Consider the following 16,990-nt stretch of genomic DNA (forward strand, 5'->3'; position numbering starts at 1 on the left):
TGTTGGCCTTTTTCTGTGTATGTTTGCTGATGTCTCACCTATTTGTTAACGTTTTAAACTCGCTTGAGTGTCATGTAATACTCTCTTTGAGGCTGGCAACTGCTCAATTAGCAAGGTTCAGCTTTGTTTTCTTAGAGTCTAGTTGGCTGGCAGACTGTTGATCACTTGAGGGGTCTTCGAAGTCCTGCAGTCCCTTCCATGATTTCAGCACAGATTTCAGCTCTGTTCCACTTACTTAACGCTCCATTTAATGAGAAATCGATTTGCCAAGCAACTCCAAGACTATAAGAGCATCCATCATTCCTCCATTCCCTACTCATTTGTCTTAATGTATTTACATCAGCCTCATGAAAATTAATTATTATGCAGAGTGGAGAGCAGCACGTCCACACTACTCCCCCTCCCAGCTACAAGCCAACAAGTTTAGGCCTAAATGACAATGCAGTTTCTGTTTTGTTTTCATCTTTTTGTTTTGATTTTCATATTACGTCTCGCTGCAAGCTGCCGTCGAGCCGAGCGGCGACCTTGTGGCCATTGTCCAAATATTTGGCCCTCGAAGGTTGGACTGTCGAGTTTTCCGCCTCGAATCGAGATTGATGACAGATTATAATCTCAAGTGGATTTCAATTTGAATTCAAATTTGAATTTGAATTGCCCTGGGTGGCAGTTGGGGGTGGCAACGCCACCGCTGGTGGAGAGTGGCAACGCCGGCGGCAGTTTGAAACGAAGCATGCGACGATTCCTGCAGTAAAAAGTGCACAAAAAGATTTTGGCGTGTGTTTATTATTAATTGTATCATTTGTGCTGTAACGCATTCGCTCTCTGCGTATAAGAAGAAGAAACAGCAGAAGAAGAACTAGACTAAGGCGGATTTCGTTGAGTAGAAAAAACCCGCTAGGACAGGCCCAGTTCGGCCAAAGGTGGTGGAAAAATCATAGCAGAGAGCAGCGCAGCTCCCGGACAACGGCGGGGGTGTCAAAGCTCAACCCCAACGAAGGGAGAGCCGTAGAGAGAGAGCAAGCTGCTGGCTGTGCTTGGCAGGGTGGAGAAAGGCGGCCACACACAGAGCGGGAGAGCAGAGAAAGTGCGAGAGAGTAGAGAAAGGCGACAGAGAGAGCGAGAGAGAGAGAGCGTGCCATTGTCAACTTTGGCCCTGTTTTATTAATGGTGAAAATTGCCAGGCGGCCAGCCCGGCGTTGCTCCTCGCCAGCCGTTAGCCCGTTAGCCGTCAGTCGTCAGTCGCTAGTCGCCTTCCGAGCTGTGCTGCTCTCTGCCTCTCTGACCCTGCCCCGCTGCCCGTGAAAGCGCGAAGAACGAACCGCAAAAGTAACGCCAAAAGATAATCAAAAGGGGGTGAACGTGAACGTGAACGTGGAAAGCCCACGCGACTCCAATAAGTGCTCCAAGCAGTGTCTGTGAGTGTCTCAAAGAGTGAGCCCATAACTAGAGAAGAAGAAAAACAAGTGCTGTGATTACAACTGCCCCAAAACCTGCGCCCCCTGCCTACCCCTCACCGCAGCACGGCTCAGCCTCAGTTCAAATCGTCGCCGGAGTAGCAGCAGCCATCCATCCAGGAGCATCGCTTCCAACCTCACATTTCTTTTGTGCCGGTATGTACACGCCCATGACTGACCCTCCCCCCCGTTGTAAGTTTTGTGCGCTGCTCTTTTTTTTTTTTGGTGATATTTTTAGCATAATTTTTGCCCTGTTTTGAGCATGTATTATTTTTGTTCGTTTTGAGCAAACATTTATTTATAGACCCCTCTCGTCAGCTGCCCCTGCTGTAGCCAGTGCCGTACCTCCTCCTTCTGTTTCTGGCCCTCCTTCACCATTTCGTGTGTGGAATGTATGTCGCTGGGTTTATTATCTCATCCAGAGTCCGGAGAATATCGCTATTGGAAACGCTGGCGACAGCAGTGGCAGCGTCGGCGGCGGTTGTAAAAAATGTTGCAGAAAATCTGACATATCCGCTTCACGCTTCCGCTAGAGAGAAGCTAAGCTTTTCGCGAGAGAACCAGACAGCAGACGGCAGACGGCAGACAGCAGACCGTTCATTAAACGGGAGAGAGAGCGAAAGAGAGATGGAGAGAGAGAGAGAGAGCAGCTTCTTCAGTGTGGTCGTGCTTGCGCGAAAACGGCCTGAAATTATGCTGCACGAAGATTCGAATTATCTTTGAGTGGAAAAAGGCTAAAGCAAATTTATTTTCTGTGATCAAATTGGGTAGTTTGATGGCTGATAAGCCAGCCAGCTGATAAGAACTTATCTTATCGTCCGCTCTTACATCAGCTGAGTCAGCTGGACGCACATTATATAAGCAGCCAGCCAGCCAGCCAGCCACCCTTGCGGCACGGCCGACCAAAAGCCGGCAGAATCCCAAGCCAATCCCCGAAAAAAGGTAGTAGAAAATAGTAGCAAAAGAGCAGGCCACTCTCCTCTCTTTTGCCTCTCTCTCTCTCTCTCTCTCTCTGTGGGTGAGAGCAGGCGCGTGAATAATCTTGGGGAGCAGAAGCGCAAAAAAAAGAAGAACCAAACTGAATCAGGCATTTTCCAATTGATTTTCAAGGCGGTCGACGCGAGTTGGTCTCAAAAAAGACATTTCCTCCAGTATCTGTCAGCCATTAGTTTCCCGAAAGTTCCACAAAATACAATCACATTTTTGCCGATTGAAAATGTTTGCCAAAATGCGTGAAAAATTATACGAAATATCGGCCTCGTCGAACAACCCAAGGAAGTGAGCTTTGGGTCCCCGCCTCGTGTCTATTGCATAAAAAATGATGAGTGAGTAGTGGTCGGTCGAGCCGCAGTCGCAGTCGCAGTCGCAACCACAGCCGCAGCCCGCCCGGAAAATGGGAAAAATTTGGGCCAGGGCGCCGTGTGCCTGATGTGTGGCACGGTGATGAGGATGTAGCAGCAGCAGCCTGAAAGTGTGCCCCAAGATGAACGGAGCTTTGACAAACTTGGGACTTAATTGTGCTACAATAGATAATTTATCGGAGGATTTCCCCGTGTGCTAGTGTGTGCGTGTGTAGTGGTATTATTGCACTCGACATCGAGCCGATAACATTTCAAGTGCATTATGTCATTTTCCTCCTCGTTTTGTTGTCTCCCCGCTCTCTAAGAGAGAGCTATGAATGGTGCTTGGTCGAGGGGGGGATGTGTGTGAATGTCGGATGAGTGTTTGCCATTTACCAGTCGAGGACGAGGACGAGGACGAGCACGAGGACGAGGACAGGCTTTGCTGTCAACAGGACGCCGTCTAATGCCGTAACTTTGTGTAATTAAAAAAATATGAACAACTTTGAGGGGTTGCCCTGGCCCTGGCAGCAGAGTATCCATTAGACCCCACCTCCTTATCACATATGTAGTATGACCAAACAGGAGGAACTTGTGCCCTCGGCCGATAAAAGTGCTGAAAGATTTCCCCCCGGGAACGAGTGAGTGATGGTGCCCCAGCCGTGCCGCGCCTCTAAACCATTTCCCACATCCGGTCTTCGTATTGGAATTCATACGCTCGGCCCGAAAGTAGGCAAAAGGTTTTCCCAACCCCACAGCCACCCACAGTTGCCCCCGAATTCCCCCTGCCCACACAACATTAGAGGAATCATTTATATGCGGGCTCTGCTGTTTGTTGTTTTTCCCTGCCAGAAACGTAAAGAGTCTGCCACAATGGCCCGGACAAACATGGCCAAGAGCGACACGCTTGGCTGCCTCTTCGATCCGTGCCGCAGTTTCCGCTTTTCGGGGGAGTAGGGAGTTGGCAGTGGGAAGTGCGAGTGCGAGTGGCTCTCATAACGTGCTGTATGCGAAATCAATTAAAAACCCAAATATTGACCGGCGCCAATTAGCAAGTTGTGTGCTGGGGCACGTGGCAGACAGACAGTTTGGGGATTAGATGGTCCAAGATCCACAATGGCCACACCCCACCCCACCCCACCCCACCCCACCCCACCCCATCCCACACTCAAAGGGGATGCCAAATTGGAGCTTTTGTCATGTGCCCTTGACGGGGGCTGGTGCTTGTGGGTGTGGTGGGGCCTGTGAGTATTTTTGATTATTTTTTAAGTAATTTCTGTGGGTTGTTTGCCAGCTTGGCAGATGCCAGGCATGCTCCTCATGCCTCATGCTCTCTGCTCCGCCCCCGCAAGAGTATTTCTGTTGTTATTTTTGTTGCTGCATGTTTTCTGCATGTCTTTGCTTGTGGGAGAACTGCTAAAGGGCAGTAGTCGATTATTGTTTGCTTTTCGGATGGGCTAAGCAGTCCAATACAACCATTTCGAGTCATCAATGCCCTATAAGGATTGCACACTGTAAAGCGAATACATTAATCGATAACTGAACCGAAAGAAATTCACAGGCGAGCCACGTGTCACTGATTACAGCTTTCAACATTAAATATATTTATAAATTGTTTGATCTCAATTATCAATTGCAACCGGTTAATTGTATTGTTCATTTACAATTGATTTGGTATTCCAATCGGTCGTGATAATCTTTGGGAGACATCGCAGATGCTTAGCCCTATAATTTATGTGCCGAGCAATTGACACGTGGAAATTCTATTATAACTTATTCAAAACTTTTCATTTTAAGCCCTCAGCTGAGATGCTATGCACAAACATATCCATACCAACAGTTCTGCATGTCTACATCTAAATATAACAATGGAAACTCAGATATGTGTGGTTTTCGCTTGTTTGTTTTTGTCTCTCTGGCCCAGAACGCGCTTTAGGGTGACAACTCTGTGCACTTTTTCCACTCACATCCCTACTGTTGTAAATGATCTATTATTTGGCACCTACTTAACTTTTGGATTCGATTTTATTGTTATAAGAATTGTATGGTAAATGGTTCTATCTACGATTTCGTAAAAACGTTTTTATGTCCGAACAGCAAGCAACAAAATTCAGAGTATGTTAATATCGATTAGCGGCTTATCGTGGCAACCTGAACTCCCCTCGTCCACCCCCCTCATGCTGTTGTTGTTGGCAATGCTCCTCTCCAGCTGGCGGCCAAGTGCAAGATTGTGCATGCACACGCTCACGAACATAAATCCATGGGGACACACGCACAAACACGCACACACACGCAGCCGCACCCGCTGCGATACCTGATACTGTTGAAGCTCATGCTCATACTTTGACCTCTTTTGCGGTAGTGGCAACGTCTGCGTCAGCGTCTTCCGATTCTGCTGTACCCAGCGTCGGTGCCGGCGTCAACGTCATCGGCATCCTCATCGTCATCGTCATCGCGTTGTGGTCAATGTCAGTGCCTGGCCAGTGGCCACTGGTCGCCGTCTGCCTTCTCTTCGATTTCTTTCCCTGCCTTTTCCATCGTTGTTTTTCCCCGACATGTTTTTCCACAGACGAACAGTTCTTTGCGGCTTTTTCAATTAAAGCTTGTTGCATGTCGCCGTCGCTGCCACAGCTGCTGACTCTCTTGCAGTCGCCGCTCTGCATCAGTCTGAGTCGCTGTCGGTGCCTCTGGCTCTGCCTCCATCCATTACGATCTCAATCTCAGCCCGTTTACGTGTCGCTCTCCTCGATGCTTTCTTTTGTGCGCTTTTGGCTGCCTTTCTTGCCCGTCGATAAAACGCAGGCAGCCAGCCCGAGTCCGAGCCCACCGCGAGCCGAGCCGAAGTCAGCTTTGGCGCTGGCTTCGTTGGCTCACGCCGGCGTCGCTGCTGCAGTCGCTGTCGCTGCATAAAGTCTTTCACTTCTTTGGCGATCAAGTTTAGTTCAGTTTCAGCCGGCGTTGGTAGCGCACGCGTCCCACCGCAGTCCGCAGAAGAAAGCAGAGAAAAGGCAACAACAACTGAAAGAAGAACAACAAATCAGCTCGAAGCAGAGGAAGAAGCGAAGCGAGCATAGAACTCTCTTCTTTCTATCTATCGCTCTCCCAACACCTTTCCGACAAGTCTCACTCCCTCGCCAAACGCCCGTTGCCCGTTGCCCTCGCTCTCGATCGTTCTGTCTCCTGCTTTGGTCGGTTTCGGTGTCGGTGTCGGTGTCGTCGTGTCGCTGTCGGTAGCAATCTCAGTCGCAGTCGTTCGATTTCTTTGCGCAAACGCAGCGGTCAAGAGAGGAGCCAGCAACTCACTCACGCAGGTCTCTGCCTCCCATCACAGCCCAGCGTCAGCGTTAACGTCAGCGCCGACAGCAGGCAGCGTCAGCGTCAGCTCGCAAAAGTGAAAATATTTGGAGAAATTTCTCAAGCAGAATTTCAGTTCCCGTTTTGTGTGTCAGCCGTATAGGTATATTCCACTAAAATAAATACATACAAATCATATGCGTACTTGTGTGTGTGTGTATCTTTACGATCGGCACATGCCTTACCTCTAGTGTCAAACCGAAAGAAAACAAATTGTTGAAAATCACTAACATAAAGTAGTAGATTCGATCTGATTAGTGCCTTGTTCTCGCAATCACAAATTTTTTAACAACCCAAAGTGCTCCTTCCGAAACGAAACGGTAAAATCGAAAAATCAAAACAACAAAAAGCTCAAATCGCAGAAATTGCAAGCGAGTGTCATTGACCTAGATACGTACGGTGTTTTGGGAATCAAAAGCAAGTCAAATAATCTCCAAATCGGAAACTCTTCAGCGCCAGCGCCAGCGCCACCTATCGTCTGCGTTTGCATCTGCGTCTCTGTTTGTCCGACAAGTAAGTGCACGCTTCGGTTAGGGTAGGGTGGGGTGGGGTAAGGTGGGGTAGAGGTTTGGGCCTGGCCCAGTCTCGCAAATATTTGGGACGGGTTATGCAACCGCCAGCCGCACTGCGAGCTGATAATACGAGTACTTAGGCTAAAGTCCAGCATCAAGTCAGGTCGGATCCCATCCTCGAGTCAGGGTTTAGTCGAGGTCTTCGTCGTCGGAGGTTGTTGCGTTTCGCTGTTGGTGCGAGAAAGTTTTTTTGTCAGAAACTGTTTTCGAAATGCTACTACTCCCCGCATGTTGTTGGTGTTTGTAATATTAATCATTGCATATTTACAAATATAATTTGCACACAGACGAAACGCCAGCCAAAAGGCAGATGAAGACGACGAAGCATAATAAATAAACATGGATCATGGCCACACACACACGGATTCAGAGATACAAAGATACTCGAACTGCAAAAATTGCAAAAAGAAAAAAATACAAGAAAATTCATTAAATCTAGCTTTAGGGATACGAATTTTAGATACCCTTTTGCTTTGGCAAGGACTAGAGGGACCAATTAGTGTATTCGCCTTAAGAAAAGTCTCCAAACTTCACGGTTTCGCTTTTCCAGTAGATTTTTTCCAGTAAGAATGAATGCCCCGCAATTGTTAGATTTATGAGAGTTTGGGTAGAGCGTTACAAATGCCCAAGCAAAAGCGTACTACCCCTCTGCCATGCTGCCATAACCCAAAAAAATGAGCGAGAGATATTGTTTATTTAATTTTTACATTTACAAATATCATTACAGCGATTTTTGCTTTTATGGGGTAAATATCTGTCTCTGTCTCGTACAATGTGTCATAATTGCGAACCCACATTGACTTGACCCACATTTTTTGGGAGTGGAGCAGAGTGGTGGTGGTGTTGGTGTTGGTGGTGTTCGTGTTCGTGTTGCCGCAAGAGACAGACGCATGCGCAAGTGCATCGACAGCAAGCGCTGAGCTCAGCCAAAATGTACGACATACATCAGCCCCCCAACCACATACATATATAATAATAGTAGATATGCACTGCGTACAGAGAGAGAGAGAGAGAGAGAGAGAGAGAGACAGTTGCTGTGGGGACATACCGCACGAGTACGAGTGTGTTTCTATTGTTTACGTGCCTGGATTACCTGATGGGGGGGCACACACAAATTTCTTTTTCACTTTCGCAAACATTTTGCTAGATTCTACCTCGATTCTACTCGGCCAACGGGCTAATGGTCCTACTGGAAATGGGTTATGGAGACATTAAACCAACGACTATTCACTTGGCATTCTGATCGACTGTTTATTGGGCACACACGGCCCGCCCGAAAACTGGCCGTGATGTCTGTGACGTAAACTCACGCTTTGGGAGAGGTTTTCGAATGGAATTGGCACTGACAGTAGGACTCGAAGGCAGCAACATTAGGGCGATCATTGGGAATTCCCTTTCTTTGATCTTTAACTTTGTTTAACTCTCTTCGCAAATGAACTTGAACCCGCAAAAGAGGGTTCATAAATCTCAATAGTCCCCGAGAAACCTTGCCAAACGCCAAGGAGTGTTGTCTTGTGACCATAAATCTTCATCTTATAATTGCAACGATTCCAAATTGTTGTTGATTATTCAAATTAGTCGCTAGAAAGAGAGATATAGAGAGAGAGGGACAGGGGGGATTGCTCTTAATTAGACAAATCGCACATGCAGGATGAAAGCAAACTCAAAGAATGTTTTAATTGGACCTGTAGACACCGTAGTCTTGGCGTTTAGCTCTTAGCTCATGTGACAGGCCTAAAAATACGACAAATACGACAAATATATATTCTAATAGTGAATTATTTAATATCCAGAGATGCTCAGAAAGGGAACGCTCTCTCTCTATCTCTCTATCTCTCTATCTCTCGCGTGAGGCAGAGCCGCTTAAATTGGGTAGCTAATCTGAATCTGGTGACTACGTCAAATGGGGGACAGACACAGACAGCGACAGACTGACGACTACCCGGACTACCCGGACTGCAGAGAGAGGTGGGGCATCAGGTGAGGGGGGCCCCCATTATACACAGTTAAATTTAACTTTTATGCTGTAAACTGCGAAATCGCTTTTGTTTGTTAATCAAGACACAAATTATGGGATCACAGAGGAGAGCGAGAGAGAGAGGGAGAGCGGAGTGGGGAGTGGGGAGCGCCATTCTATCCATCAGATTGCCCCACATCCCTCTACAGATTTATTCAATTACACACAAAGCATAGATAACTTACGACTTAGCTGTAAGAGCAGACATAGTCGAGGATGGCGATGGCATGGATGGTTCCCCGCACAGTGGAACAGCCACTGGACAGTGGACACTGGACAGTGGGCAGTGGAATGCTGAATGCCACACACTCACTCAAAGGTTCAATAGAATAGAGGGCACAGACCCATTATGATGAGCAGCCATGAGGCAGAGGCATAGCCAGAGCCATGGGTGTGTGTGTGTGTGTGTGTGTCGTGCCGTGCCGTGCCTCTGTGTGCAGCATCCGCCGTAGTTGGGGCTCTGCTACGGGTTTACATAATGAGGCTAGAGGAGGCCTCGGCCTCGGCCTCCCTCCCATTGTTGAAAAGTGAAAATGCATATTTGAACTTTCGTTTGTATCCAATTCGATACGAGAAACGAAACGAAACGAAACGAAACAAAATGGGCTTCCAAATTGCTAAAACAAACAGGTTGACAGCACCTTCGGCCTCCCCCCAACACCCAAGAATAGCCCAAAACTTATGCAGCACATAGATATATGTATGCGGAAGCAAAGGATGGATGTACCCAGTTGCAGGTGTACAATAGGTAGTACTCGTATGAGCGCTAAATACTTGTAATCCGAAAGCAACAAGCTCCAAATGAGGAAACATGTGGCGGCATCAGAGGGCACCCAGAGTAGAGGCGTAGCGTAGGGAAGCGCGAAGAGGAAAGACCGCTAAAGACGGGTCTTGCAGACCAAAGAGAGAGAGAGAGAGAGAGATTCAATGCCGTTGGTCGAAAGTTGTAATACGCTCAGGCGAAGGCAGAGGCAGAGGGAATAGGGTATATGTAATATTGGTAATACCCGAGAAATACTCGGTCGTTATGGGACAGTTGTCTCATTCGATGACGATGATGATGAGGTTGAAATGATGATTGTATGCGGCACACGATTATAGGAAATGGGTCAGACAATACTCAGGCAAGACTCGACTCGACTCGACTCGCCTCGACTGGCTCTCTGTGGGTAACCACCTTGTCAAGGCAGGTTGAATGTTTACCGTTTAACAGCACACACGCAGATACAATTTGGTCTTCATGTTTGGTTAACACGATAGTCGAGAGGGGGGCAGTGGCCATGGGGGGAAAGGCAGAAAGGCAGAAACGCAGAAAGGCAGAAAGAGTGGCTCAGAAGAGGCGTGGTTGGGCCAAAGCGATGTGGTTCGATGTGTAGGTTCATTTGCCTTTCGGTCTCTGGCGCGCAAATTTTCGTTGCACTTGGAAAGAAGAAAGAGAAGAAAGAGAAGAGAGAAAGAGAGCGATAATCAGAGAAAGATTCAAAAGAGCGAAGAGCGAGAGAAAAAGTTGATTTTCAAGAAATTTCACTTTAGAATGAAGAGGTGAAGCAGTCAGCCAGTCAGCCAGTCAGTCGTTCGCAGTGGACTCCAAGTCCAGTGGAGTCTTTCCGCTGAAAGAAGAAGAAACTTCATTGATAAGTTTACAGTTACGTGATGAGAGAGCTCTGATTGTCCGTCCCTCTGCCTGTCCGTTGAAACCTTAATTATAGAGCTGCTGCTGTTGGCCCAACTAGTTTGCCAGTTTTTCGAGCTTTAACAGCGGACATAGCGAAACGATTTGATAACATCGGATCCAGCAACGAATGTGCCAATTTCTTAACACATTTCCTAGACAGACAGAGAGAAAGAGAGAGAGCGAGAGAGAGAGAAAGATCATTAAGATATTTTTGCCGAGTCAGAAAGAAATGACCATCATGCAAATGACCAACAGATATTTTTCTTCCATCTGTGGAAGTAGATTTTGCTTTTGTTTTTCATCCAACTTAAAAATTGAAAACGAAAGTTGGATAAGAAACAGCAGCAACAACAACAACAACAACAACAAAATATACAACAATTTAAACACACAAACCGAAAAAAAGTGTTGCGGAATTTAGATAATGCAGGAAGGTCGTGTAGAGGAGAGGGGAGGGAAGGGAAGGGAAGGGAAAAAACCTACAAAAATTCAAAATTAAAAAGTGAAAGTCATTCGGGGCATGTCTCGGAGTCGCGGGGCCCGGCCCGGCCCAGCTTTAAAACCCGAAAATTAAACGTTTTAGAGACGCAACATCCGAGACGAGCATCTTCTGGGGCTCTGCTCTGACGTCAGATCTCACACTTTGTATTGCTGTATCGAGCGGATGTGTGCGAATAGTTCCTGGTTATTATTCGCTACGATCAATATTTGGGCAGCAATCGATTTGAATATCAATTAGCAAGGCATCAGGTAAATTACAGGTAAATTCGCCCAGAGATCATGGAGAAGGTGGATCGGGGGGCGGCTTGGACAGGTTACACTGCAAAGGGTTCAAAGGTTAGACCCTTCCCGCTGGGACGCGTCTGGAAGGGAAGGGGGTCTGGACTTCGCAAAGCTAGTGTTTTTTTTTTGCTTTCTAGCGAAAAATATTTTGTTGGCACAACCTTTTGTGATTTTTTGCTTTGTTTTTGGTGTGAAGTGAATATTATTTCCTTTTAGCTTTATGAAATAATTTCGCTTCGTGTTGTTCAACCTGTTAACCCTCCCTCATTGCTTGTTGACAGATACATTTAGATTTTTTACAACTCTAGACGACACAGGAACAGACCCCAAGCCCCTTGTTTGGTTTGCCCGCGTGCGCTACCCTCCCCAGAGGAAGTTCATCAGCTTAATTGATTCTCAGAGATGCCATTGACTAGCCGAAACGTGTGTAGTCCCCCATCGATGCTTGTGTCATTCGTAGGGCATCCAGTGGGGTAGTGGATGCCGTTTGGTACCGGACCCTCGGCCCAAGATGTGTGTGACGTGTGTGAGACACTCTCTTAAGTGGCACTTGATCATGCGGGTCGCAGCTTTGCTTTGCTCAACTCTCGACGCGCCTCGTCTCGTGTAAAAATCGTTTCATATAGAATGAAGTGTTGCCTGCCGCAAAGTGAGCATTCGCCAACTGTCAGTGCCATCGATAGCGTCGGAATCGTTCCGTTCTCGGTCTCTCGTTGTGGTTGAAGCTCCCTTCTACGTCCTTCTACGCTTCCCAAGCCGATTAGGCATTAAGAAGCTTTTGCATATTTAGTTCTATTGTGCGTTCAATTCGATTGCGGTTCGACAGAGACTTGTGTGAGTTATACCATGCAGGCTCATCCACATGCGAGTATCCTTAGACGTCATTTGAATATCCGTTTTTTCTGGTGTTGGGCTGACTGCCAAACCATTTACATTTACATTTACATTTCCATTTACATTTCCATTCTCCCTCCCAATCTGCAGACGTCATAGCTGTGCTCGGATTATGGTTGCCAATCAGCCTCGGTATCTCCTCAATGGGTTACTAATTTTAGCCTGTTCCAGAGCCTAAATGACACTTTGATAGATAGATAGATGGAAAGATGAATAGATAGATGGGTGGATAGGATGACAGGATAGACAGTTGGATAGACACGCACTTTGAGCCGAGCTGCTGTTGCCGTTGCGTTCCATTTGAGGTAATCTCTTTGTCAGCAGCTAATTGGCTGTCCTGTCTGTTGCAGCAATAATGCGATGAGAGGAGAAAGGAACAGATTGATGAGGGTTACGGGGGAAAGGAAAGTGATGGCAGGGAATTTAGTGGGAAAGTGCAAAAGGAAAATATGAAGAAAAAAAAGAATGAGTGTCCTTGAAGGAAACTCAGCATAAAATGTTTTACATTCATTGATTTATTCTTGGAACTATTGTTTACAATTGCTGCTGTTCCATTGATTTCCCATTTCTATGCATTTTCCTGTACAATTTCTAACAGCTTGAAGCATTTTTGTGTACTTTACAGATCTGCAGACCACAGAGTTTAGACAGCCCTGGTAAATCGGCTCTGTTCTCCCCACACACACACACACACACACACCCCACCCGCTGGACAGAGGACTAAGGACTACAAAGAAACTCCCCATCCAATCCAACCCAAAGCCATCGCACTCCACCCCCAGGGTAAGGGACGAAACGACAGCAGCGACTTGTGGACAACATGGACAAGGGCTCAAGGGCGGCAGAGCGATTTTCAGGACAATTTTCAACAGATTTAATTGTATAATTTCGCCCGCACGATCGAAACCAGACGAAGGCTTCCATTTATAACGAAGAAATCGGTGAACAAAAGCTACTTCCAAATACTTGAAGAAGGACACTCGAGCGCACACTGCAAATGACAAAAATTGCTTCCTAATTTAACTTAAGCGGAGGATCAAAAGGATAATAATACTATAACTAGCAGACGGACGGAACAGAACAGATATCGAACATGTCACAAGCGGTCGGTAAAAACACAGAAACGGAAAACTGCATCAGCAGCGGCAGCATCGGCAGCAGCCTCAAACAGTCACCGCATCCCGCACAAAGCCACGAAGCCAAGCTCCTCAACGGGAGCCTGGCCTCGCACCAGCAGCAGCAGCAGCAGCAGCAGCAGCCGCGCACCAATGGACTAACCCATGCAGCCGCCTCCTCGGCCGCCGCCTCCTCTGGGTTCGGCAGTGCCGTGTCTGGCTCTGGCAGCAGCGGAATCTCCCCAGCGGCGGCCATGGCCGGCATCCTCTCCGGCGCGGGAGCATCGACGGCACTTCCCTTGCCCCACAACAGCAACGGCCTGCAGTCGCCGTACGAGCCCTACCGCGCAGACGACAGCAGCTACGTGCCCGTCGGACAGTTCTTTGCGGGACGCAGCGTTTTCATCACAGGCGGCACTGGATTTATGGGAAAGGTGAGTGGCTTATCTTTTTTTGTCGAACTACTGTCCAAGTGTCCCTTGTGCCCCATATTTCCGTTGCATACTTTTGTGGGCCCGTGAAACGCCTCCATCCCGTTCACAACACGCATACGCCGCGTGTTTGTTGACTCGCAATCGAACTATTGAACCCGAGTTCGGCTTGATTGAGAAATTGAAGTGCTCTTAGTCATTAAATATGCACAAATATTTTTGTTGATTAACACAATGGCCAGGCCAGGCCAGGCCCGAGGCGTCGGAATGGTTGAATTGGTGGGTGCGCCAGCCAGCCAGCCAGCTTGAATTTGAGATGCACTTTGGCCCTCCAGCTACTTATAGCCGATGTGCGTGTGTGCCGCCTAGGGGCCCCCGAAATGCTCGAGTACCGAGAGCCGAGAGCTGCTGCCTGACTCATCGCTGTGAGTTTTCCTCTCCTAATTGTGCGGCTCGTGCTCGTTGTGCTCGTTGTGCTCCCTTCTAGTACTTCCAGCGGCTGTTGTGCCAATTTTCGTAGAAACCATTGTTAAGCATATGCATATGCCAGGCCCAGAGCTCCCTCCCATGCCCATGCCATGTCTGGCCTGCCCTTCCTTGCTGAGTTCCTGCCTGGCGTCATTATGACATGAAATCGCAGCAGGCGCCGCTCAGACTCTGAACTCAATGTTCGCAGTGCTCGTGCATCGATTTTGTGTGTTGGTAGGGGAGGTGGGCGGAGTAGGAGTAGTACCTGGAACGTCACAACAGAACAGAACAGGGCAGAGCAGAGTCCACCCCCAAGCAAACATTCCACAATGCGAACAACCCACCAGCGCACCGCCCTTCCTCTGTCTGGTGCGGCTCTTAATTTCGTTACAATTCTCACATCGTTTTTGGGGCGTGTCAATGGGCAGTACTCCCCCACTGCCACCACAATGCCCAGTCGAGGGTAAATTCAATCCGAACCGCAGACATTATTGAACTGGGTCAAGTGCGTCGAGTGCCTGCCTTTGTGGGCGGCGGCGTAATGACCGCTTATTCTGTTAATGTTTGATGGATAATGGCTTATCCAATTGATTGATTGACCGTTTTTCAGGTGCTGGTGGAGAAACTGCTGCGCTCATGTCCGGACATACGGAATATATATCTACTGATACGACCGAAACGTGGCCAGGAGGTGTCGACACGTCTCACGGAACTACTAAATGCACCAGTAAGTGTATACAAATACCGAAATCGATAATGGAGAACCTCCTCTAACCTGTCTTCGTCTTGTGCCTTCCAGCTCTTTGAATCACTGCGTCGCGAGAAGCCCAAGGAATTGAGCAAAGTCATACCCATATCGGGGGATATAACATCCGAGGAGTTGGGCATCTCAGAGAAAGATCAGGTAAGATGCAGACTTCGGTTCTCTCTTTGGATCCTGTAAGCTTTAACCCCCCTTTTCACCCTGCAGAATCTACTTTGTCGCAATGTTTCCATTGTCTTTCATTCGGCGGCCACTGTGAAATTCGACGAGAAGCTCAAACTGTCTGTCACAATCAATATGCTGGGCACGAAACGCTTGGTCGAGCTGTGTCATCGCATGCTGTCGCTGGACGTAAGCCCCCATAAAGACTGACTTCCACGAACGGAAGATCCCTCTAATGGCTGCTTGTTGCTTCATTTGTTACAGGCGCTTATCCATGTCTCCACTGCCTATTGCAATTGCGATAGAACCGATGTGAATGAGGTTATCTATGCACCACCCTACAATCCCGACGATATCATTTCGCTAATCAACTGGCTTCCGGAGGATATACTCGATCAGGTACAGTCCATCCAGGAGCGACCCCTGTATCCTCCTCGCTAACTCTCTCTCTCTCCCGACTCTTCTGCAGCTTACACCGCGCCTGATTGGCAAGCGCCCCAATACGTACACATTTACAAAAGCCTTAGCGGAGCATATGTTACTTAAGGAGGCTGGTAATCTGCCCGTTGCCATTGTGAGGCCATCGATTGGTGAGTGCGAGAGATGATATCAGCAGCTGGAAACTAATGTCCATCTATCCCCCCCAATTGTCACAGTGACTGCCAGCCTGAATGAGCCGTTTGCTGGCTGGGTGGACAACTTTAATGGGCCGACGGGGCTGGTCTCGGCGCTGGCCAAGGGCATGTTCCGCACGATGATGTGCGAGAAGAACTATGTGGCCGATATGGTACCTGTCGATATTGTGATTAATCTGATGATTGCCGCCGCCTGGCGCACAGCGACGCACAAATCCAACAATCTACTCATATACAATTGCTGCACCGGCCAGCGCAATCCCCTCATCTGGTCGGAGTTCGTCAAGTACGCCATGTGCAGCGTGCGCAAGCATCCCTTGGGTGAGTTTCCCCCCCTCTCAACATATGCTGCGCAGCATTAATTACACGCACACTCATCTATTCGCAACAGAGGGCTGCCTGTGGTATCCAACTGGGGAGCTGCGCATGAATCGCCCCATGAACACGCTGAATTGTATAGTCAAACACTTCTTACCGGCCTACATAGTGGATGGAGTGGCGCGCCTGATGGGCAAGAAGCCATTGTGAGTAGTCGCTGCTACATTAATCGAAAGCAGCTCTCTAATGCACTTTCTTCCTTTTATCTCATTTGACGCAGCGTTGTCAACGTACAAAATAAAATTGCCAAAGCTGTGGAGTGCTTAGAGTACTTTGCCACACGCCAATGGCGCTTCAAGGACGACAATGTCCACGCTCTGCTGCACACGCTCAGCCCCAAGGATCGCGAGATCTTTGTGTTCGATGTGCGCCACATACACTGGGACAAGTACGTCGAGCGCTATGTGCTCGGCTTCAGGGAGTTCCTGTTCAAGCAGCGGCCCGAGTCGCTGCCAGACAGCAGAAAGCGTATGGTCAGGTGAGCTCTGAGTACGCTAAAGACTTATCAAAGGCATTATTCTTAACGCTGGAACCCTCCTCTCGCGCACAGACTCTACTATCTGCATCAGCTGACCAAGCTGGTGGCCGTGCTGCTCACCTGGCGCTTCCTGATGTCGCGCTCGAAGCGCCTGAACGACATGTGGAGCGCCTTCCTGGACAATGCGCTGAAGATGGCGCGCTTGATACCCTTTTTGTAATAAACCGCAGCGATTGAGCCACTACTCTGGACATATGTATGGGGATCTGGATCTGGAGGGCCAGCAGCAGGAAAGCAGGAGCAGGGTGGATGCGTGGGACTTCTTCTTCTTTGCGATTTCTAAATGCTTTAACACGGCGTACATTTTAGAGGTTTTTAGCGAATAATTATAATCATAATTTTTATATACATATATATGTTACGAGGAGTTAACACACACACAAACACACACACACACACACACACACACCC

General features: G+C 48.1%; 2 protein-coding genes across 4 annotated transcripts in view; one reads left to right on the plus strand and one right to left on the minus strand.

Moving 5' to 3' along the window:
- Positions 1 to 1,832, minus strand: part of LOC117592241 (putative fatty acyl-CoA reductase CG8303) — a 14,834-nt gene extending 13,002 nt beyond the window's left edge. The window contains exon 1 of the mRNA XM_034285875.1: positions 1,800 to 1,832. Within this exon, the coding sequence (XP_034141766.1) occupies positions 1,800 to 1,832 (33 nt within the window). The remainder of the gene's footprint in view (positions 1 to 1,799) is intronic.
- LOC117592101 (putative fatty acyl-CoA reductase CG5065) lies at positions 1,483 to 16,990 on the plus strand. Of its 3 annotated transcripts, none has more exons than XM_034285619.1 (11): positions 1,483 to 1,610; positions 12,715 to 13,638; positions 14,714 to 14,830; positions 14,903 to 15,007; positions 15,074 to 15,217; positions 15,293 to 15,427; positions 15,498 to 15,618; positions 15,685 to 15,984; positions 16,055 to 16,187; positions 16,262 to 16,519; positions 16,592 to 16,739. In XM_034285619.1, the coding sequence occupies exons 2-11, from the start codon at positions 13,183 to 13,185 to the stop codon at positions 16,737 to 16,739; spliced, it is 1,917 nt and encodes a 638-aa protein (XP_034141510.1). In that variant the 5' UTR covers positions 1,483 to 1,610; positions 12,715 to 13,182. The 3 variants fall into 3 exon arrangements, with proteins under 3 accessions (XP_034141510.1, XP_034141509.1, XP_034141511.1); XM_034285618.1 differs by lacking the exon at positions 1,483 to 1,610 and adding an exon at positions 6,483 to 6,661; XM_034285620.1 differs by lacking the exon at positions 1,483 to 1,610 and adding an exon at positions 11,866 to 12,029 and having other exon boundaries at positions 16,592 to 16,990.

The sequence above is a fragment of the Drosophila guanche genome, unplaced genomic scaffold, assembly GCF_900245975.1.
Source record: "Drosophila guanche unplaced genomic scaffold, DGUA_6, whole genome shotgun sequence".
Lineage (NCBI taxonomy): Eukaryota > Metazoa > Arthropoda > Insecta > Diptera > Drosophilidae > Drosophila > Drosophila guanche.

Coding starts and splice junctions, on each gene's coding strand:
- LOC117592101 (XM_034285619.1), top strand. CDS start 13,183: ATGTCACAAGCGGTCGGTAAAAACACAGAAACGGAAAACTGCATCAGC. Junction 14,831..14,902: donor CGGAACTACTAAATGCACCA/GTAAGTGTATAC, acceptor TGTGCCTTCCAG/CTCTTTGAATCACTGCGTCG. Junction 16,520..16,591: donor AGCAGAAAGCGTATGGTCAG/GTGAGCTCTGAG, acceptor TCTCGCGCACAG/ACTCTACTATCTGCATCAGC.